The sequence below is a fragment of the Myotis yumanensis genome, unplaced genomic scaffold (genome assembly GCF_028538775.1).
Source record: "Myotis yumanensis isolate MYYU_CA2020_CCGP unplaced genomic scaffold, mMyoYum1.0.hap1 SCAF_23, whole genome shotgun sequence".
In the NCBI taxonomy this organism is placed as follows: domain Eukaryota; kingdom Metazoa; phylum Chordata; class Mammalia; order Chiroptera; family Vespertilionidae; genus Myotis; species Myotis yumanensis.
In genome coordinates, this window is record NW_027223774.1 from 8,076,947 (window position 1) to 8,099,824 (window position 22,878).

General features: G+C 58.1%; 1 protein-coding gene across 3 annotated transcripts; it reads right to left on the reverse strand.

The window, feature by feature from the left end:
• Window positions 1-7,841: 7,841 nt before the first annotated feature.
• SYT3 (synaptotagmin 3) lies at window positions 7,842-21,422 on the reverse strand. Of its 3 annotated transcripts, none has more exons than XM_070401507.1 (10): window positions 20,872-21,422; window positions 18,552-18,717; window positions 16,567-17,092; window positions 15,109-15,496; window positions 14,050-14,268; window positions 11,460-11,580; window positions 11,051-11,222; window positions 10,809-10,941; window positions 8,944-9,012; window positions 7,842-8,421 (listed from the first exon to the last, which is right to left on the reverse strand). In XM_070401507.1, the coding sequence occupies exons 2-9, from the start codon at window positions 18,700-18,702 to the stop codon at window positions 8,947-8,949; spliced, it is 1,776 nt and encodes a 591-aa protein (XP_070257608.1). In that variant the 5' UTR covers window positions 18,703-18,717; window positions 20,872-21,422; the 3' UTR covers window positions 7,842-8,421; window positions 8,944-8,946. The 3 variants fall into 3 exon arrangements, with proteins under 3 accessions (XP_070257608.1, XP_070257607.1, XP_070257606.1); XM_070401506.1 differs by having other exon boundaries at window positions 18,552-18,722; XM_070401505.1 differs by having other exon boundaries at window positions 18,552-19,709.
• Between the last annotated feature and the right edge of the window lie 1,456 nt (window positions 21,423-22,878).

The following is a 22,878-nucleotide window of genomic DNA, read 5'->3' on the forward strand; positions in this document are numbered from 1 at the left end:
TGTGTCATGTGAGTGTGTGTTCATGTGAGTGTGTGTGTGTGTGTGTCTGTGTTGGGAGGCGGGGTGTCCCTGGCCCTTTGGCGCTGTGTGTTCGTGTGTGTGCGTGTCTGTGTTCATGTGAGTGTGTGTTCATGTGTGTGCATGTGTGTGTGTGTGTTGGGAGGCGGGGTGTCCCTGGCCTCTGGCGCTGTGTTTGTGTGTGTGCGTGTCTGTGTTCATGTGAGTGTGTGTGTGTTCATGTGTGTGCTCATGTGAGCTTGTGTGTGTGTGTGCGTGTGTCTGTGTTGGGAGGTGGGGTGTCCCTGGCCCTTTGGCGCTGTGTGTTCGTGTGTGTGTCTGTGTTCATGTGTGTGTTCATGTGAGTGTGTGTTCATGTGAGCGTGTGTGTGTGTGTGTGTGAGTGTGCGTGTGTGTGTGTGTTGGGAGGCGGGGTGTCCCTGGCCTCTGGCGCTGTTCCTCCAGGCCCGGCTCTGCGTGTTTCTCTTCAGGGGCCGGTCCCTCGACAAGATCCTCTGGGGCCACAGCCGCTCCCAGGCCTCTTCTGGGGACGAGGGGCCACCTCCATCCGTCCGTCCGTCCGTCCGCCCGCCCGGCTTTCCCCGGGTGCCTCTCACCTCACACCTCATGCCTCTCCTCACGCCCTTTTCCCGCCCCTCATCGCTCGCTCCGGCGGAAAACGAGACCTGGGCGCATGCGCACCAACCGCCGCTCGGGAAACTGCGCGCGACCGGCGGGCGGGCTCGCGGGAGCTCAGGAGAACTCGCGCGCGAGCTCGCGCGCTCCGCGGCCACTCGGCAACTGGTGACGTCACGGCGGCTGGATCCCGCCTCCCGGGCGGCCTGGCCCGCGCGCTGGCTGGAGTAGGTAGCCCAGCGTTGCCAAGCGCCAGGTGGCGCTCGGCTCCTGAGCTCACCGACCCTGCAAACCTTACGGAGACTCGTGTCGTCATGGCAACTCTACCCTAATCGAATTGGAGACCCGAGCTATTTGGTTGGACACGCTGAGCTCACTGGCTGCTTGGCGAGTCCATGCCTATATCTGATTGGACGCCAGAGAATTTTGCTCTCCCCTCTCGGCATGTCTCTCCTCTGGCGGGGTGTCTCCCAGGGCCACTGGCAGTGGGAAGTGACCTGAGTGGCCAGGCGGCGTGAGGAGTGTTGAACAGGGCGACGGAATTCTGCCTTCGCCAGCTGACCACACCGGCTCTTTCAAGTCCAGCCGCGAGAGGGCGCTACTGTGTGTGTGTGGGGCCCTGGGAAGCCTTGGTGACTGGTGACGTCACTGGCGAGCCACTCGCGATTGGCCACATCTCTCTGCAATAGCAAAACCATAAGGAAGGCCTTAGAGAACTGTGTCACAGGAGGGACCGGCGAGGCGGTGTGGCCAGGAATACTGTATGACCTTGGGCTCAGGTACTTACATTTGCAAAATATATTTTAAAAACCAACCACCTCGCCGAACCGGTTTGGCTCAGTGGCTAGAGCGTCGGCCTGCGGACTGAAGGGTCCCAGGTTCGATTCCGGTCAAGGGCATGTACCTTGGTTGCGGGCACATCCCCAGTGGGGGGCGTGCAGGAGGCAGCTGATCGATCTCTCTTATTGATGTTTCTGGCTCTCTATCCCTCTCCCTTCTTCTCTGTAAAAAATCAATAAAATAGCCGAAGCCGGTTTGGCTCAGTGGATAGAGCGTCGGCTTGCGGACTGAAGGGACCCGGGTTCGATTCCGGTCAAGGGCATGTACCTGGGTTGCGGGCACATCCCCAGTGGGAGATGTGCAGGAGGCAGCTGATCGGTGTTTCTCTCTCACCGATGTTTCTAACTCTCTCTCTCCCTTCCTCTCTGTAAAAAATCAATAAAATATATTTTTTAAAAAATCAATAAAATATTTTTTTTAAAAGAGGGTTATTTGTTTAAAAAAACACACAAAAACCCCCCCAAAAAAACCCAACCACCTGTATCGTCTCTCCTAGTCGCCATCATCACTCCCATATGTGCAAACTATTATTAGAAAGGACACCTTCTGCAGCTATGGACCCGTGTAACGGACACCTGCTGTTTGCCTGACTGACATCTGTTACCCACGATTTAAAAAAAACACTCAGAGCCCTGACTGGTGTGGCTCAGTGGATAGAGTGTCGGCCTGTGGACTGAAGGGTCCCAGGTTCGATTCCGGTCAAGGGCATGTACCTGGGTTGCGGGCACATCCCCAGTGGGAGATGTGCAGGAGGCAGGTGATCGATGTTTCTCTCTCATTGATGTTTCTAACTCTCTATCTCTCTCCCTTCCTCTCTGTAAAAAAATCAATAAAAAATATATTTTTAAAAAATCAATAAAATATATATTAAAAAAACACTCAGACTTTTAGTTTTTGGTGAAGCATAGTAACCTCCCTCTTGTATAAAACTGCTGTTTGAATTCTCTGCTATTGTTAGATAGTCCCTTGTTCTGCAAACTCTGTCATTTTTAGACAGTCTCGTATTCTATAAACTGTTTTAGTTTGAATAATAGAAAAAGATAAAAACTTAACTGTCTGACCTTGCAAACTAGCCATCTAATGTAATGGACTAATACTGATAATAATTCCCATATTCTTATGCCAAATGTTTGTCCTTTATGTATCCAAGATTACAAACTGTCTGTAACAATAACTCACACAGAGCTCTTTGTAAAACCTGCAGACAAAGAAGCTCGAAAAGTATAAATACGGGAAAGTTCCTGTATGTGTTGCTCAGAGATTTGGAAGAACCACCTCCCTCTGGGCCGCGCGCAATAAACAACTCCTAATTAATTGGCTCATTAAGGCGTCTTGTATCTCATTCACTGATTTACGACACAACGTTGGGTTTACAGAAAAATCGAACGACCCAATGGGTATAATGGAACCCTGTACCTGAATCCTTCTGTTATTAACATCTTGCATTCGTGTGGTACATTTGTTACAATGAAAGACAATACTATATGATTCCACTTAGATACCTAGAGTAATCAAATTCACGGAGACAGAAAGGAGAATGGTGGTTGCCAGGGAGGGGCTGGGAGGAGGGGAGAATGGGGAGTTATTGTTTAATGGTGTTAAGTTTCCGTTTTGCAAGATGAAAAGAGTTCCAGAGATTGGCTGCACAACAATGTGAATGTATTTACCACCACTGAACTGTGCACTTAAAAAGGGTTAAGATGGGCCCTAGCCAGTTTGGTTCAATGGATACAGTGTCGGCCTGTGAACTGAAAGGTCCCAGGTTCGATTCCGGTCAAGGGCACATGCCTGGGTTGTGGGCTCAATCCCCAGTGGGGGACTTGCATAATTAATATTATGTTAATATTAAACCGTTTTTCAACGTGGATGCAGTTTAGGATCTCCAGATAAGATCAGCCTGGATTTAGAGTGGCCCCTAAGTCCAATGACTGGTGGCCTTACAAGAGAAAGGTAGAAAAAAATAAGACACGTAGGAATGCCTACAACCAGCATATGCCTCATCAGAGCAAACTGGTGGTAGAAATACCGTCCTGTTACATTTCCCTGCACACAAACATCTTGCTACCTTCTGGAACAGCTGATACTTATATATTAGGTCAGTCCATAGTAAAGTGATTACAGAGATTTCTTTTTTTTTTTTAATATATTTTATTGATTTTTTACAGAGAGGAAGGGAGAGAGATAGAGAGCTAGAAACATTGATGATAGAGAAACAATCGATCAGCTGCCTCCTGCACATCTCCCACTGGGGATGTGCCCGCAACCCCAGGTACATGCCCTGGACTGGAATCGAACCCGGGACCCTTCAGTCCGCAGGCCGACGCTCTATCCACTGAGCCAAACCGGTTTTGGCGATTACAGAGATTTCTAATGAACAACATACTCTAATAATATGAAATCATTAGCAATTATAATCATTATTATCAATATTAACAGCTAATTTAAAAAATATATGTTTGGCCGAAACCGGTTTGGCTCAGTGGATAGAGCGTCGGCCTGCGGACTGAAGGGTCCCAGGTTCGATTCCGGTCAAGGGCATGTGCCTGGGTTGCCGGCTCATCCCCAGTGGGAGATGTGCACGAGGCAGCTGGTCGATGTTTCTCTCTCGTCGATGTTTCTGGCTCTCTGTCTCTCTCCCTTCCTCTCTGTAAAAAATCAATAAAATATACTTAAAAAAAAAAAATATATATATATATATATATGTTTGTATTGATTTCAGAGAGAGGAAAGGAGAGGGAGAGAGAGAAACATCAATGATGAGAGAGAATCATTGATCAGCTGCCTCCTCCATGCCCCTTACTGGGGATCAAGCCCAAAATCCGGGCACGTGCCCTGACCTGGAATCGAACCATGACCTCCTGGTTCTTGGGTGGATGCTCAATCGCTGAGCCATACCAGCTGGGCTTAACAGCTATTTTCTGAATCATGTTTGTGTATGCTGAATACTGTGCTAAGTGTCTCATCGCATTATTTTATGTCATCTTCACCACATTCTTATGAAGTAGGCATTTTTTCTATGTTACAGCTAAAGAAATTGGAGCATAGCAAGGTTGTAAACTTTGCCCAAACTCACAGCACTAATATATAGAGAGGAGGAATTTGAATCTAGGCCTGACTTCAAAGCTCATTTGCATACCAGAGAAACTCTTGCTGAAGATGGTGGCACCATCAAAGATTACAAAGAGTAAACTAGCGCCCTACCAGTTTACTCAGTGGATAGAGCATCCGCCTTCGGACTGAAGGGTCCCTCGTTTCATCCTGGTCAAGGACACATGCCTGGGTTGGGGGCTCAATCCCCAGTAGGGGGCGTGCAGGAGGCAACTGACCAATGATTCTCTCCCATCATTGATGTTTCTAGCTCTCTCTCTCTCCTTCTCCATTCCTCTGAAATATATATATATACACACACACACACACACACACACACACATATATATACACACACACACACACACTAGAGGCCTGGTGCACGACATTTCTGCACTGGAGGGGGGTTCCCTCAGTCCACCCTGTGCCCTCTCGCAATCTGGGACCTCTCGGGGGATGTCTGCCTGCTGTGGAGGTGGGAGAGGCTCCTGCCACACCACTGTGCTCACCAGCTGTGAGCCCGGCTTCTGGCTGAGCAGTGCTTTCCCTGTGGGAGTGCACTGACCACCAGGAGCCAGGTCCTGTGCTGAGTGTCTGCCCCCTGGTGGCCAGTGTGTGTCATAGTGACCAGTCATTCTGCCATTCAGTCAATTTGCATATTAGCCTTTTATTATATAGGATATATATATATATTAAACTAGCAAACTGCCCAAGAAACCAGTAGAGTATGACATTAAATATTTTGTAGTTGATCCTCACCTGAGGATATTTTTTTCCATTGATTTTTAGAGAGAGCTGTGGGAGGGAGAGAGGGAGGGGAGAGATAGAGAGAGAGAGAGACATTGATGTGAGAGAGACACATCTATTGGTTGCCTCTTGCAGGTGCCCCAAAAGGAGATGGGGATCAAACCTGCAGCCCAGGCAGGTATATGCCCTTGACCTGGAATTGAACCCAAGACCCTTCCATGCAAAGGCCGGTGCTCTAACCACTGAGAAAATTGGCCAGGCAATATAAATTTTTTGTAATCTTCACCTGAGGATATGTTTAGAGAGAGGAAGTGTGTATGTGTGTGTGTGAGAGAGAGAGAGAGAGAGAGAGAGAGAGAGAGAGAGAAAGGGGAGAGAGAGAGAGAGAGAGAGAGAAAGGGGAGAGAGAGAGAGAGAGAGAGAGAGAGAAACACTGACAGGTTGCCTCTGGTAGGTGACACAAATGGGGGTCAAAACCAAAACCTGGGTATGTGCCCTGACCAGGAATTGAACCTAAAACCTTCAGGTGTATGGGACAAGGCTCTAACCTGCTGGCCAGGGCGAGTATGACATTAATCCAAAGGGTAAGTTTCTTTGGCATGATGCAATGTCTTCTTATGTCTATTTTCAAGGTATTTATTGGGTTAAAATGAACCTGCAATTCTGGCGGATGCTAATCGGCTGCCCTGTTTACCCTTAAGCTACACTTGACAAATGATATTGTACCTTTATAACCTTGACATTTATTCGGGTTTGAAGAGTGCAGCTTGCTCCTTGAGAAAAGAGAGTACATAGACTCCTAGTTAGAGTGCAATGAAAAAATTCGTGTTGCTTGTGCATAAACAGAGCAAGGACAAGGGAGATGTGAGAGAGAGACACCCGGGAGGCCAGACAGACACAGAGGTTGGAGAGACGCACCCTCAAGCCAGGGCCGCCTGGGAGAGAGGCGGACGGAGTCCGGGAGCCTCGGAAGGAGCCAGCCCTGCTCAGGCCGTGACTGCAGACTGGCCTCCAGAGCTCTGAGAGAATCCATCTCTGTTGTCTTCAGCAGCTGGCATGGCCATTTATTACAGCCGCCCTCGCAAACCAAGTCAGTGGTTGGACCATTTTTCATGGTGGGACTTTTTGAGATGGTGTTTATTGGGCAAGTGCGTGTGGATTGATGCCAAGCAGCCCAGGGCTGCATGGACTGGGGCATTTACTACTTTGAAGGACTGTCCCCTGTCTACTGCCATCTGATTCTGTTGGGGCTGTCAATCAAGGGACCCTTATGTTCTCTACTAAAGACCATATGACTGCAGGAAATGAATTCCCAGCTGGGCCAGAAAGGGTGAGGTTTCGCTGGCTGGTTTGGCTCAGTGGATAGAGCGTCAGCCTGTGGACTGAAGGGTCCCGGGTTCGATTCCGGTCAAGGGCATGTGCCGGGCTTGTGGGCTAGATCCCCAGTAGGGGGCATGCAGGAGGCAGCCGATCAATGGTTCTCTCTCATCATTGATGTTTCTGTCTCTCTCTCCCTCTCCCTTCCTCTCTGAAACCAATAAAAATATATTAGAAAGAAAGAAAGGAAGGAAGGAAGGAAGGAAGGAAGGAAGGAAGAAAGAAAGAAAGAAAGAAAGAAAGAAAGGAAGGAAGAAAGAGGAGGGTTGGGGGAGCCTAAGCCAATCCCTGGTGGGATGGTCAGGGGAGAAGAAGTCAGTCATGGCTGGGGGTTGGCCCAAGAGCAAGCTTGCTAGCTGCACACAGGATTGGCCGGAGGTGGTAATCCAAGACCCAAGTGCAACCAATCAGAGACCCTGACGTTGTTTTCTCTGAAGTTACCTGGCCTGAGGGTGATTCCAGCAGGTGTTGTTAATTTCCTACCCAACCTTCCTTCCCCTCTCTGTACTTAATCGCTGACAAGGCCCACATGCCCCGATAGAGACTGGAAAGGACAGATGCTCGCTTCCCCAGACGGCTTTCCAACTCCGGGTGGCCATCACACCCAGTTCCGGCAAGCGAGAAGTAGGGAGAACGCTTCTAGGGAGAAAAACAGACCAACACGGAGGGGAGACCCTGTCCACAGTTCCTGTTTTCGCTGCCTCCCTGTGAGAACAGAGTGTGAAGACTGCTTGTACTCAGGACGGGAAGGCAGACTGCATCTCAGAGACGCCAACCCGGGGACACTGTGTCTTTGAAAGGTTTGCTATTTGGGCAAAAGCAGTTGCTATCATTCCAGCTCTTGCCATTGGAAACGCAGCTGAAGGCATCATGACGGAGGCAGCAGGATAAGCCTGGGGCTCCAAACGGCCATCTTATTACCATTGCAAAGGCTTGCTTGGGAACAGAGCCAATAGATAAGCAGGGTCCTTCAGCACCTGGATCCAGCCGTGCCTGAAATCCTTCTGTACGCTCAGACTCGCCACAGACAGAGGTCTTCCAGTCCTGCTGGAGGTCATGGTGGTCTGGGTTGCATTTTGAGTCCTGTGATCTTAGAGAACCTGGCCCATGTGACATTTACACACTAAGGCTCAGAGAGACCCATTCAGAGGCCAAAGGGGACGGGACATTTGTCTGCACCCGGAGCCAGGATGGTCCGGCCCCGCTGCCGGGTCCCAGAGAGGACAGGAGCCCGGGCGGAGTGAGACCCACGGTGTTTATTCTGGTGTTGATAGCAGCAGCAGTGGGTGGATCGGCCAGACGCGGGGTGTGGCGCACAGAGGGGTAGACCCAGGTGAGTGTGTGTCTGGGGGGACACGGAGGATTGGTCCGTTGACATTCACGGTGAGCACGAGGGTCAGGACACCAAGTCTTGAACAAACAGCAAAAGACAGAGAGACAGACGGAGGGTTTGGGGGGCTGGGGTCCCCCAGACATGCACGGCCCCTTGCCTGGAAGGGGAGCCCCAGGGAAGGACAGACAGACACAGTGGAGACTGAATGCCCCCGCCCTGAAACAGGGAGCTGGGCCCACGGGCCTCCCGCCCTCCCGCCTCCTGGGGGGAGAAGGATGGGCGGGCCCAGGGCCGCCCGCACCACGCAGCTCGGACGTTATGGCTTCGAGGAGATGAGTTCATGGTCCGGGCAGGAAGGAATGGGGTCCTGAGGGGCCTGGTCCGATCCCGGGCTTAGGCCAGACCTGCAGGATGGGGAGGAAGATGTCAGTGATGGCAGAGAGCGGCCCTGACCTGCCCGTGGTTCCATCACACCCCAGGGACTAGGAATTCGGCCCCCTCCCCTCCTCCCTCAGACCCAGGGGCCCAGGCCCCCAGCCCCTCCTCCCTCAGACCCAGGAGCCCAGGCCCCAACCCCCTCCTCCCTCAGACCCAGGAGTCCAGGCCCCCAGCCCCTACTCCCTCAGACCCAGGAGCCCAGGCCCCCAGCCCCTCCTCCCTCAGACCCAGGGGTCCAGGCCCCCAGCCCCTCCTCCCTCAGACCCAGGGGTCCAGGCCCCCAGCCCTCCTCCCTCAGACCCAGGGGCCCCCAGCCCCTCCTCCCTCAGACCCAGGAGCCCAGACCCCCAGCCCCTCCTCCCTCACACCCAGGGGTCCAGGCCCCCAGCCCCTCCTCCCTCACACCCAGGGGTCCAGGCCCCCAGCCCCTCCTCCTTCAGACTCAGAAGTGTGGACCCTAAGTCCCCCCTCTCATCTGGATCCCTTACCCCTCACTCTGAATTCTCTTTCTCTGACAATCCTTTGCCGCCTTTTGTGAAGCTGGTCAAAGTCTTTTCCTGAAACGGAAAATTCAGAAGGTTCAGGAGGGAGGGGCAGAGGCAAAGCCGTCACTAATGATCAGCATGAGAAGACGACCCTGCTGTCCTGAGTCACGTGCTCTGCACGCAGCTCTGAAGAGATGTGGCAAGTGGAAGGACAACCCTCTTTTACAGACGGGGAAACTGAGGCACAAAGATAAAGTCACTGGCCCGGCCGGCGTGGCTCAGTGGTTGGGTGCCGACCTATGAACCAGGAGGTCAAGGTTCTATTCCCAGTCGGGGCACATGCCCAGGTTGCGGGCTCAAACCCCAGTGGGGGGCGTGCAGGTGGCGGCCGATCAACGATTCTCTCTCATCACTGATGTTTCTCTCTCTCCCTCTCTCCCTTCCTCTCTCTGAAATCTATACAAATATATTTTTAAAAAGAAAAGATAAAGTCCCTGGGAATGTGAGGAGCGATGAGGCCACCGGGTGAGTGGGGCAGCCTGCAGGGCCTGGGGGGGGGAGACGGAGGCTCTGACCTGGGGGCTGGGGAGCCCAGGGAGGGCTGTGACGGGGGGCGGGGGGGGGGTCCGCTCTGGGGGGAGAAGGACCTTCTGGGGCTGCACAGAACCACGGGCTGGAAGTCAGGGCCAAGGCCTCTCTCTGGGCCCCAGCGCGGCCCAGGGGAGCTTCCGGAGGAGCCAGAGGAATGAATGAGCGAGTGAGTGCGGGAGACCAGAGGATGCCAGCAGGAGGGCGTCGCTGCCATCTGTCGGCCTACGTGGAGCCCAGTCTTTTGAAAACTCCAATCTGAGCTGCATGCTCAGCCGCTTACACCCCTCCTACCCCGGAAAACAGGCCGACGGGGGCAGGGGGTGGGGCTGGACGGAGCCGCAGTGAGGGTTCACCAGGCGCCGCGTTTAAGGTCCAGACCTGCAGGCTGGCAGGGAGGCGCCGTGGGTGAGGGCAGAGAGCGGGCATGCCTTCGCCCCATCACCCCAGGGACCAGGAACGCTGTCCCTGCCCCTCTCCCGCCTCGGGCCTGGTCTCTGCTCCCTGCAACCTTCTCCTCCAAACCTTCGCTGAGCCCATTCCCTCACAACCTCCAGGCCCCTCTCACCAATGCCACCCCCTCCTGGGAGCCCTCCCGGACCCCCTAAGGGGCAGCCCGTTCCCCAGCCGCATTCCTTCTACTTTCCAGGGGCCGAACTTTTTGGATCACAGCCCAGAGGACCGGAAACCACACCACGATCCTCACAGTGGGTACCGCCCTGCGGCCTTCGGTCCCGTTCCACGTTGACTTTCTTTTCTTCGTCATTAAAGAAAGTGTTGGTCCCCATCCCGTGAACCACCATCCACAGATGTTCACACCTGGCTTTTCAAAAACCCCCACGCCTGCCCTGGCAACTGGTTTGGCTCAGTGGATGGAGCGTCGGCCTGGGGACTGGGGGCCCCGGGTTCGATTCCGGCCAAGGGCACATGCCCGGGTTGCAGGCTCGGTCCCCAGTGGCGGGCGTGCGGGAGGCAGCCGATCGGTGGTTCTCTCTCATCATTGATGTTTCTCTCTCTCTCTCCCTCTCCCTTCCTCTCTGAAATCTATAAAAATATATTAAAAACGGACCGTGTGCGAACCTCGCTGAGAGGCAGGCGCTCAGTCCTGCAGTAACTCGCCGACTCTCCCGTCGGTGACCCTCCCGTCGGTGCGAGCGGTAGATCCCAGCGGAGGCAGCGGAGGCACAGAGAGGCTCGGCGCCGGCTGCGAGTCACACAGCGAAGGTGACAGGGCGGGGGCGCAGGGGCCAGGAGGCGGGATGGAGGGGGCGCACACTCACCTCCACCAGCTGGTGCCAGTGCTCCACGGGCTTGCGGGGGTTGGCCAGCATCTCCGCCCAGTGCTCGCGGCCGTGGGGGTCGGCAGCGTCGGGGCCCACGCGGCACACGCCGATGACCTCGTTGTGGCCGATGCTGGAGGGGCGGGGAGGGGCGTGAGCATCGGGGAGGGAGGAGGGAGGGCGAGCCCGCCCCGCCCCGCCTGCCCGGGCCCCGCGTCCCGCGCCCCGCGCCCCACGCGCACCAATCGTAGTCCACCACTGCGATGCTGAGCCCCACGTTCTCCACGCTCTCGGGGGCCACGTCGAACACCAGCGCCTCGTTGTAGGTGGGGTTCAGCGTGTTCTTCTTGATGGAGGTTTTCCGCTTCTTGAGGCGCCGCCCCTCGCTGATCAGAGAGGCCTTCACGTAGGGGTCTGGGGGTGGGCATGGAGAGCGCTGAACCCCCACTTCCTCTGAGACCCCTCCCTCCCAAGGGTCTGGGTCCCCAGCTTTTCCTTCCCCGGTCCCTCCTCCCTCGGACCCAGGGGTCCAGGCCCCCAGCCCCTCCTCCCTCAGACCCAGGAGTCCAGGCCCCCAGCCCCTCCTCCCTCAGACCCAGGGGTCCAGGCCCCCAGCCCCTCCTCCCTCAGACCCAGGCCCCCAGAACCCACCCGAGAAGCCGGTGAGGTCCATGGCTTTGAGGTTAGAGGCTTTGATGATGGTCACGGTGAGGCGCCCGGCCGTGGGGAGGTAGCAGAGTGAGAAGTTGAGCTCCCCAAGATCCGCCTTTTCCTGCCGTGGGGAAAGGGGGGTCAGTGACCCCCTACCTCAGTCTCCCCAACGCTTGGCCCACCCCAGCCTCCAGCGCTTCCTCCCTGGTGTCCACTCAGTCTGACGCTGGGCCACACCTGGTGACTCCGCGCAGCTGCCCGCCACGGTCAAGGCCGTGTTTGCGGGGCAGATGGGAGGAGGCGGGAGTGGGGCAGAGCTCGGGAGGGACACGGAGAGGGAGGTCACAGGGAGGAAGAGAGAAAGAGACCGAGGCAGACAGAGCGCTGAGAGCTGCAGCTAGAAAGACAGACCCACAGCGACCCAGGCAGATGGAGACCCAGCGAGAGGGACAGGGACCCGGACAGCGAGAGAGGCCGAGAAGACACAGGCGGAGAAGCCAGTCGGCACTCCCAGGCCCAGAGGGAGGCTCCGAGGGGACACACCCTCCACGGGGACACGCAGACACAGGGCAGCGGCTGGAGCTGGCCGGGCCGCCGGGCCCCCCGCCCCGCCTGCCTGCGGCTCTTCTGGGCGCCTGTCCTCCCAACCACACTGACCTGGGCCTCGGCCCCTGGACTCCCCACTCACCCCCCTCCAGGCCCTGCCCTAGGCCCGTGGTTGGCAAACAGTGCGATTGAAACTTCGTGGCCCATGCACAGAAGTCGGTATTTTGTGGAAGAGCCACACTCAAGGGGCCAAAGAGCCGCATGTGGCTCGCGAGCCGCAGTTTGCCGACCACTGCCCTAGGCTGTTCCCTCCTCTCAATCGTCATGCTCAGCTGTCACCTCCTCCCTCGAGCTCCCAGAGCCCAGGCAGCCCTGAGCAGACACTGCTCCTGTCCCTACGCGGGCCCCTGACAGCGGACTCTGGGGTGCCCGGCTCGGAATGAATGAACACACGAATGAGTGCAGACCTTGAGTGACAGGGAGAGAGACAATGAGAATGACAGACACAGGAGACAAAGATGGATGCAGGGAGAGGGCCTCCGGGTGGGGTTAGGACGGGAGGGGGACAGATGGGGGCCTTGGGGACAGGGACCCTGGAATTAGGCACTTGGTTCTCAGAGGCTGGGCTTGGGCTGAGCGAACAGAGCATGGAGAGCCCCGCGAAGGGACGGCAGGCAGAGCCACGGGCACCCCGTTCAACTATGTCATTGTACATACGGGGAAACTGAGGCCCAGAGGAAGCAAGGGCCCCGAGCATGGCCATCATGTGGGCAGCAGCCCTCCCCTGGTGTGAGGACAAGGCTCACCGCCCCCCCCCCCCCCAATACACACAGCTTCCTGGGTTGGCAGGGTGGAATGTGGGGGTCCCTAGATTGGGACAGAGAGGGCCGAGGCTGGGAGGAGGAAGGGATCAGGACACCCAAGGACCTAGGAGGGGGCTGGGGAGGGGCGGGCATACCGGAGGATGAGGCTCCAGAAGCTGAGGCTCATGGGAAATGAGGAAGGGGCCAGTGGGGGGGGGGGGCGGGGGTCCTACAATCTGAATGCTGGGGACCTGGAGGGCGGGTGTCAGGGCGTTAGGATCCCGGCCATCTAAGGCCTGGGGGATGGGCTATTAAAGAAACCAGATTAGGTTAAATGAGAGAGTTTGGAGGCCAAGGGTTGGGGGTGTAAAGTGTTCAGAGATCCGAAGGGCTGGGGGCTCGGGAAGTCTGGGGATGGGAAGTCAGGAGATGGGAAGGGGAAGGAGGCTGGAAGAACAGAAGCCGGCCCAGGGGCGTGGCTCCGTGGCTGAGCATCCACCCAGGAACCAGGGGCTCAGGGTTCGAGTGCTGGTCAGGCCGCGTGCCTGGGTTGTGGCTCGATCCCCAGCAGGCGGCATGCAAGAAGCAGCCGATCAGTGATTCTCTCTCACCATTGATGTTTTTCTCTCCCTCTCCCTTCCTCTCTCGCTGAAATCAATAAAAACTTTTTTTTTTTTTTTTTTAAGGAAAGGAAAAGGAAAGCCAGAACTCTGGCTTCAGGGAGTTGGTGGGTCAGGAATCTGAGGTCAGCCATAACCGGTTTGGCTCAGTGGATAGAGTGTCAGCCTGTGGACTGAAGGGTCCCAGGTTCGATCCCGGTCAAGGGCATGTACCTTGGTTGCGGGCACATCCCCAGTAGGGAGTGTGCAGGAGGCAGCTGATGGGTGTTTCTCTCATGGATGTTTCTAACTCTCTCTCCCTCTCCCTTCCTCTCTGTAAAAAATCAATAAAATATATTAATAAAAAAAAAGGAATCTGAGGTCAGAGGGCAGAAGTCATGAGGTCAGGGGCTGAAGTTTGGACGAAGCTGCCTGCATCTGTGAATGTGAGAAACCTGGGCCCAGGTAACACATTCCTATTTGACTACGTGTGGCGGCAGGGGGGCCATTCTCTACTCTTTCTCGTGCGCTTGGCGATATTTTGCAATAAAATAACATTTCAGAGAAAACTCCGGGGTCCAGAGTTAAAAGGTGATGAAGTTGAGGGCCAGGAGGGAGCAGAGGGGCTGAGAGGCCACTGACCGAGCCGCCCTCCACGATGTCCCGCCACAGCGGGCGGTCCGGCGGCTGCTCCGCCAGCTCCAGGAGGTTGTCCAGCACCACCTGGCCGATGAGGTCGTGCCTCGAGAAGCGGTCGAAGTCATAGACGCTGAAGTGCAGCTTGCGCTGGGCCAGCTCGGCCAGGGGCACCGCAAACTGAAACGTCTCATTGAACACAGGGTTCAGGGTCTTCCTGTGCACCTGGCGAGGGGGGGGGGGGGGGGGGGGGAGACAGACACCATGCCTACCAGCCCTTCTGCCCCAGACCCGGGATCCCAGTCCCCCCAGCTCCTCCTCTCCCAGACTCAGGGGTCCAGGCCCCCAGCCCCTCCTCCCTCAGCCCCTCCTCCCTCAGACCCAGGAGCCCAGGCCCCCAGCCCCTCCTCCCTCAGACACAGGAATCCAGGCCCCCAGCCCCTCCTCCCTCAGACACAGGAATCCAGGCCCCCAGCCCCTCCTCCCTCAGACCCAGGGGTCCAGGCCCCCAGCCCCTCCTCCCTCGGACCCAGGGGTCCAGGCCCCCAGCCCCTCCTCCCTCAGACCCAGGGGCCCAGGCCCCCAGCCCCTCCTCCCTCAGACCCAGGAGCCCAGGCCCCCAGCCCCTCCTCCCTCAGACCCAGCGGTCCAGGCCCCCAGCCCCTCCTCCCTCAGATCCAGGGGTCCAGGCCCCCAGCCCCTCCTCCCTCAGACCCAGGAGTCCAGGCCCCCAGCCCCTCCTCCCTCAGACCCAGGGGTCCAGGTCCCCAGGCCCTCCTCCCTCAGACCCAGGAGCCCAGGCCCCCAGCCCCTCCTCCCTCAGACCCAGGAATCCAGGCCCCCAGCCCCTCCTCCCTCAGACCCAGTAGTCCAGGCCCCTCCTCCCTCAGACCCAGGAGCCCAGGCTCCCAGCCCCTCCTCCCTCAGACCCAGGGGTCCAGGCCCCCAGCCCCTCCTCCCTCAGACCCAGGAGCCCAGGCCCCCAGCCCCTCCTCCCTCAGACCCAGGGGTCCAGACCCCCAGCCCCTCCTCAGTGGGACCCAGTGCCCAGCCCGACGCTCGGACCTTGGTTTGAAACTTTTTCTTGCGGTCAGGCAGCAGGTAGATCTTGACGTAGGGGTCTGAGAAGCCGTTGGAGTCCTTGGCCGGGAGGTCCAAGGCCTGCAGGATCCGCACCACCAGCTGGTCGGAGCCGTAGAGGTACCGCAGGGCAAAGCTGATGCGGCCGCAGGGTGCTCCCGCGCCGGCCTCCCCGGAGCCCAGGGCCCCGCCGCCGCGCCAGCTGCCGGGGCCAGTGCCCTGGTACAGCTCCGGCTTGATCTGCCCGATGAGCTTGGCCTTTTCTTCACCGCCTGGCAAGGGTAAGGGCAGGGCGGGTGGCCGCTCCTCACTGCCCGGGTCCGACTGGGTGGTCAGGGTCTGCTGGGTGAGGGGCCGAGGCAGCGCTGGGTACCTGCAGGGGGGTGGGGAAGACCAAGGGGGGGTGGTGGGTGGCTCTGAATCTTGCATCTGAAGATCTAGGAGACTCCTCCCTGCCTCCTCCCCAAACCCCATAGCCGGGGGGGGGGGGTGGGGGGCGGGGCACAAACCCCCACCTTTGCTCACTGTGACCTTGAGCCAGCCACTTGCACTCTCTGGGCCTCAGTTTCCCCATCCGTGCTGGGGACGGGGGTTACCCCTTCTCAAAGCTGGCTCCAGCCCAGACCTGCTTGGGCAGCAGCCTCCAGAAGTCTCCTCTGAACCTCCAGCTGGTGACTCAGAATAACTTTCCCATGGACCCCTGGGGCTGCACAGGGCCCAGACCTCTCAACCCTGCCCTGCCCTTCTCCCTAACCCGCCTTTCCTTTTTGTCAAAAGAAGAAAATTACAGGTCAATATCCTTGATGTTCATAGAGGCAAAAATTAGCAAAGCAGATTCAACCTGCATTAATCCCACCACAACCAAGTGGGATTTACCCCAGGGATGCAAGGATGGTTCAATATCCACAGTTCAATCAACGAGATATATCACAGCCGCAGTTCCCCGAGCTGCCTCACTGCAGCGCTGGCCTGGCTGGCCAGACCGGACCGAGACAGCCCACTGGGGGCCACTTCCCCTGGATTGTGAATGGCATGAGGGCAGGGCTTGTCGGCCTGCTCACCCACCTCTGCGTTTCCAGCACTCAGGCCTTGTGGACTGCCTTTTGCCTCGGGGTCTTGCGGGTTGGGGTGTGGGGGGTGTGGGGGTGTCCTAATCCTCATTCTTTCCACCTCCCTGGTGTCCTGCCACCAGCCTCCTCCTTCCTCTGGCTCCAGGAGTGCAGACCTCCAGCCCGCTTCTCCCTTAGGCCCAAGGACTCCAGGCTCCTCCCCCTCCTCTCCCAGACCCAGGAGTCTGGGCCCCCAGCCTCCTTTATCCCCAGGATCCAGGAGTCCACACCCCAAACCCTACTCCCCCAGGGCTCAGGAGAGCCAGAGACGGGAAACAGACACAGAGGAGGAGCAGACGCTCCGAGTGCACCCCAGCCCATCAGCCAGTCTCACCTGGTGGAGGGTGCCAGGCTGGTGACCTGCTGATGTGACTGGGCGCTGGGCAAACCGCCACCACTAGGGGGCAGCAGGAGCAGCCCAGAGCCCGCCCCTCCCTCTGAGGGCAGCTCAGGAGACGTCTGGCTCGGTTTGACCCCAGCAGCCACTGCAGCGGCGGCGGCGGCCTCTGGGTAGGAGTCCATGTCCAGGTAGGAGGGGTCAGGGGCGTCGGAGCCCCCCAGGCTGCCTGGCTCCAGCAGCTCCGCGAAGGGCGGGTGGTGGGCGGTGTGGGCATGGTGGTGCGGGCCCCCCAGCAGAGGGTGGCCCCCCAGGCCAGCCCCCAGGTGGTGCCCACTGCCGCCTACCAGGCCTGCCAGCCCGACCCCAGGGCCTAGCTCTTTGCGCAGGGGGCCGCCGCCCACGGCCGAGCCCTTGTCCCGCCAGGGCACCCAGCACAGCTTCCAGGACACGAAGAGGGAGACGCCCAGGAGGACGATGCCACAGAACGTCACGATGACTGACAGCAGGCTCACCGAGATGTCTAGAGAGAGCGGGCACAGAGGTCAGGGGTCAGGGGGCGGGGGTCACAATTTATCTTCCCGGAGAGCTAAGCTTCAAAAAATAATTAAAAAGTAATTTTTTAGTATTTGCCATGCATTGTCCTAAGCAACTTACATATATTATTTATTTTAAACTCCATAACCCTACAAGCTGGGTATTTTATTGTATTTATTTTTTGGGGGGGGGCATTTTATATACCCATTTTAAAGATGAGGAAACGGAGGCACAGAGAGGCTGAGTGACTCGTAGACGGCTGCACAGGAAGTAAACCACAGGTCTGCGATTTGAACTCAGCAGCCTGTCTCCAGACTTTGTTCTCTTGACCGCTAGCACACGGTGCCTCTCTGTAAGAGGGTACACCCCCAGACACAGGACCAAGGTCCCCCCCCAAATGCTCAGAGACGATCAAAGAGAAAAAGAGTGCATGGCACAGGCAGGCAGGTCAGGGGTCACCCCCGCTTGCTGTGTGACCTTGAGAAGCTGCCTTAACCACTCCCAGCCTTGCCTCCCCCATTTGCCGGAGAGGAGAGACTCGGTCCTGCTGGAACCCCTTTTCTGAGCTCTGTGGGTCCTCCTAGGAGGTCACTGAACCTGAGGCTGGTCCTGACTTCCCGGGATCACGTTCTGGCTGTTCTGCCTACGGCTGTGGGACACCGAGCACGTCGCTGCAGCCCTCGGGCCTCGCCCCTCAGCGCTGGGCCCTGGGCGGTCTGCCCCGTGCAAGGCAAGCCGCCGCTCAGCCTCCCGGGACCAGGCGTGCTTCCTCGGGCCCCTCGTCCAGCCCGTCCTCGCTCTGAGAACCCTGCTGCCTTGGAGCTGGGTGACCTGGGGCAAGTCAGTTCACCCTCCTGGGCCTCAGTTTCCCTCCCTGGAAATGGGGATCCTATGTACCACGAAGGGTCACTGAGCGTCGTCGATGGAACAGGCCCGGGACCTTGCGGGCTGCCTGCTACACAGTTGGTGCTTAATGAGAACCTCCCAACATTGATGGGATGACCACTGTGTGCCCAGCTTGGCTAAGCTCTTCACGTGTGTTGTATCATGTGAGTCTCTCATCTGCCCCACGGGGTAGCCACTTACACCGTCTCCATTGTCCAGATGGGGAAACTGAGGCACACACAAGTGACTTGCCCAAAGCCATCCCGTTAGTACTGGGAGAGGTGGGGTTTGAACCCGCGCACACACTATGCGAGATGCACAAAGGCAACTGGAGGGGATATGCGGCGGCACGGGGGGCGGGGGTGCCTAGGGCAAAACTCCACAAGGTCAGGGGTCAAATGGACCACACAGCTCCTGCTCCTTAGATCAGAGTTTTGGGGGACCAGCAGCGGACAGGATGGAGGCAGGACTCTAAGCGGAACCAGCCCCACAGGGAAGAGAAAGCTGAGCGGGTCTGCGGAGGCGGAGGCAGGGGCTGGGGGGGCAGCTGGGGTGCTGACCTGCATCGGGGCCCCGGGGGTAGCCCCGGATCCGCAGGTCGTTGAACTCCTGGCACCTGTCGTTGGTGTCGGCATCTCGGACCCGGGCACAGAGGTCTGAGACCAGGATGAGTGCCCGTCGGCAGAGGTCATCTTCGTAGTCTCCGGACATGGTGACCGGTGGGTCCTGCACTTGGGACGGGCCGGCGAGGGTGCAGGTGGGGAGCGAGATCGGGGAGAGAGTGGGTAAGTGTGGAAAGAGAGAGAGAAAAGGAGAGGGGCAGGGGGACAGAGATCGGGGGCTGATGGACAAGGGGACAGAGATCGGGGGCTGATGGACAAGGGGACAGAGATCGGGGGCTGGTGGACGAGGGGACAGAGATCGGGGGATGATGGACAAGGGAACAGAGATCGGGGGCTGATGGACAAGGGGACAGAGATCGGGGGCTGATGGACAAGGGGACAGAGATCGGGGGCTGATGGACAAGGGGACAGAGATTGGGGCTGGTGGACAAGGGGACAGAGATCGGGGCTGGTGGACAAGGGGACAGAGATCGGGGGCTGATGGACAAGGGGACAGAGATTGGGGCTGATGGACAAGGGGACAGAGATTGGGGCTGGTGGACAAGGGACAGAGATTGGGGCTGGTGGACAAGGGACAGAGATTGGGGCTGATGGACAAGGGGACAGATGTTGGGGCTGATGGACAAGGGGACAGAGATCGGGGGCTGGTGGACAAGGGGACAGAGATCGGAAGCTGATGGACAAGGGGACAGAGATCGGGGCTGGTGGACAAGGGGACAGAGATCGGGGGCTGGTGGACAAGGGGACAGAGATCGGGGGCTGGTGGACAAGGGACAGAGATCGGGGGCTGGTGGACAAGGGGACAGAGATCGGGGGCTGGTGGACAAGGGGACAGAGATCGGGGGCTGGTGGACAAGGGGACAGAGATCGGGGGCTGGTGGACAAGGGACAGAGATTGGGGCTGATGGACAAGGGGTCAGAGATTGGGGATGAATGGAGAAGGAAAAGGAAATTAGGGGCCAATGGACGGGAAGACTGGAATTAGGGGTGGACAGGCAAGAAGATAGTAACTAGGGTTTGACAAACAAGGGACAGAGATGGATGTGAGTGGACAAGAAGGCAGAGCACAGGGACAAATGGACCAGGAGGAAGAGACTGGGAAGGCCACAAGGGGCAGAGGTGAAGGATGCACAAATAAAGGGGTGAGCAAACAAGGAGACAAAGATTAGGGGTGCAGAGGTGAGCAGACAGAATTTAGGGATACTCATTCATTATTCGTATACTTTCAACAAACATTCATTGAGCACCAACTACATGCCAGGCACTACGCCAACTGCTGCAGGTCCAGCCGGAACGAGCGCCCTCATTTCCTGGTGTCACAACCCACCGAGAGGTGACAATGAGTAAACAAATCCGTAGACACATAAACAACACAATGCTCTCAGAAAAACAGCGGAAGGATGTGCCACGGAGGAACCAGGAGGCGGGCGGTCATCTGGGGAGGGGGCTCCGTGAGACCTGCAGGATGAGATGGGGCTGGCCAGTGGGGCTGGAGTCGGGAAAAGCATTCAAAGTAGCAGAAACGGCATGAGCAACCGCCCAGGGTGGGAAAGGGCTCCGCGTGGCTCCGGGGACCGAGAGGAGGCCAGATCAGAGTAGACAGAGAGGCAGGACTAAGAGAGAGGGGTGCATGGAGGTAGGGAGAGGCGAGATGGTTATGTGTGGTGGTGGCTGGGGAGGGATGGAGCTGCAGGATGCAGAGACAGGGACCAAACCGAGGGAGGGAGAAATGAGGGGAAGGGGAAGACATGGGTGAGAGACCATGGGGAAGGCAAGCTGGGGCTCAGAAGAGAGGGACAGATGAATAGACAGACAGAAGTCGGGGACGGAGACTTGGGATGGACAGCTACCAAGAAGAGCTGTGCAATGCACGGGAGTGTGAGAGATGGGCAGGCAGAGGGCAGTGATGAGGGCCAGGCAGACTGTGGCCAGCAGGACCTCAGAGAGAAACAGCAGGAGGAGAATGGATGGTGTGCAGAAATAAAGGAGAGACAGACAGATAATGGCCAGAGAGCACAGCCGGACAAAAGGATCCAGAGGAGGGCTGGGCAGACAGACATGGGTCCCGAAGGAAGGTTGGAGGCGGGAGCATACATGAGAGGGGACCGGGAGAAAGAGGTGGATGTGGGGAGAGGGCACATAGCGACACATGGTTTGGAGCCAGACATCAGAGATGGGCTGGAAGGAGCGTGCAGGGGAGACAGGTGTGGGGATGCCGCACAGGCCGGGGCTCTGAGACCGGCATGGGCACACTCACCTACGCTTATCCCTGCCGGCTCCTGGGTGGCAGCCGAGGCGGCGGGCGGCAGCCCATGGGGGTTGGAGGGCGGGCCAGGGACTGTGGACCCGTCCCCACGCGCGCGCCAGGTGGTGAGAGGGGGTGCCGGATCTGAGGGCCGTGGCCGGGGGAAGAAGCTTAAGTCCGAGCCTCACCTCTTGTCCTACTCTGGCCAGCTGCTGACCCCAGGGCACCCCGGGCAGATCCAGCCACCCGCTCCCACCTCCGGGCCCCCACCGCCCGTTGAGCTTAGAGACTACAATTCCCGGCAGGCCTTGGGCTCGCACTGCAGCAACTTTATAGGCCTGGTGCTGCAGGAGCTACTGGGAGTTGAAGTCCCTCATGCCTCTCCCGGCTGCAGAGGCTGGGAATTTTTTTGCAGGTGGGGGGGGTTAGGAGATGCTGGGGTCCCAAAGCACCGCAGGGGACAGGAATGAAGTCTGGGACCTAGAGCGGCCTCGGAGTCCTAAGTCCTTAGGGGCCGTGGAGTGGATAGACGATCCCCACGCCCAGGGGGTCGGCCGGAGAGGCTGGGGTACACCCAGGTGTTTTGGGTCCCACCCCCCACCCCCACCTTCCAGGGCCACCTGCCCCTCCCCCGGGGCAGCCAGCGAGCGCCGCAGCACTCCCACTCCCCGGCGGGAGATCCGCGCCCCTCTGCACCTACCCCGCCCCCACGAGCCCGGGGAGGCCCCCAAAGATCGGGCTGGGGCGGGGGCGGGGGCTGTGGCCCGGGGGAGGGAGGAGCGGACTCACCGGAGCCGCGGCAGCCGCCGCCGCCGCAGCCCGCACGCCCGCCGCCCGCCGCGGTTCCCGCTCGGCTCCTCCCCCCGCTCCTGGCGCAGGTCCGCCGCTCCTCCCCTGCACCCCCCTTCTTCCCCTGAACCTGCGGCTTGAAAGCCGAAATCGCGCGGCTGCTGGGAGGAAGGAGGGAGAGGTCCGCGGACCGAAGCGTCAGGGACCCAGTGCACGTCCAGAGGATCCGGAGATCGGTCGCCAGGACCTTCTGCTCCCCCAGGATCCAGGGGTGCCAGCCCACAGCCCCTCTTCTCCCAAACAGAGGAGCCGGGGAGCCCAGCCACCTCCTCTCCCAGGACCCCAGCGTCCGGAGCTCCCACCCACCTCCATTCTCAGATCTAGGCATCCACTCCTCCCGCCCCTCGGACCCCGGGACCCGCGTCCCCGCCGCCGAGGCCCCCTCCTCCGCAGGACCCCGGACCTCAGTCTGAGGAGCCCCGCGGCCGCGGTGAGAGGGGAGGCGGGGCCTGGGCTCCAGCGGTGGAGTCTCAGCCCAAGCGGAGGTGCCGAGCAGGCACCTGGGTTCGAATCCTGCCTGGGTCGGCTCCCGCCTCTGTCATCTCGCGCTTTGCTCTGAGCCCCAATCTCCTCATCAAAAAATAAAAATAAAAAAAATACGGACGATAGCCTGGCCGGTGTGGCTCAGTGGTTGAGCGTCGACCCATGAACCAGGAGATCCTGGTTCAATGCCGGATCAGGGCACGTGCCCAGGTTGCAGCTCGATCCCCGGTGAGGGGCCTGCAGGAGGTAGCGGATCAACGATTCTCTCTCATCATTGATGTGTCTATCTCTCCCTCTCCCTTCCTCTCTGCAATCAATAAAAATATATTTAAAATTTAAAGAAAAGAAAAGAAAATACGGACAATAAACCTGTTTCCAAAGGGATCTAGAGGTTTTGGGGGGAAAGTCAGTATTGGTAAAGCATGGGCACCCAGTAGGTGCTTAATGAATATTTATTTCTTTTTTAATCCTCACCCGAGGATATTTTTTTCTATTGATTTTCAGAGAGAGTGGAAGGGAGGAAGGGAATGGGGGTGGGGGGAAGAGAGGAAAAAAACAACATTGATGTGAGAGAGACACATTGATTGGTTGCCTCCCAAATATGCCCCGACTGGGTGGAGGAATTGAACCTGCAACCTAGGTAGGAGCCCTTGACTGGAATCGAACCTATGACCTTTCTGTGTGCAG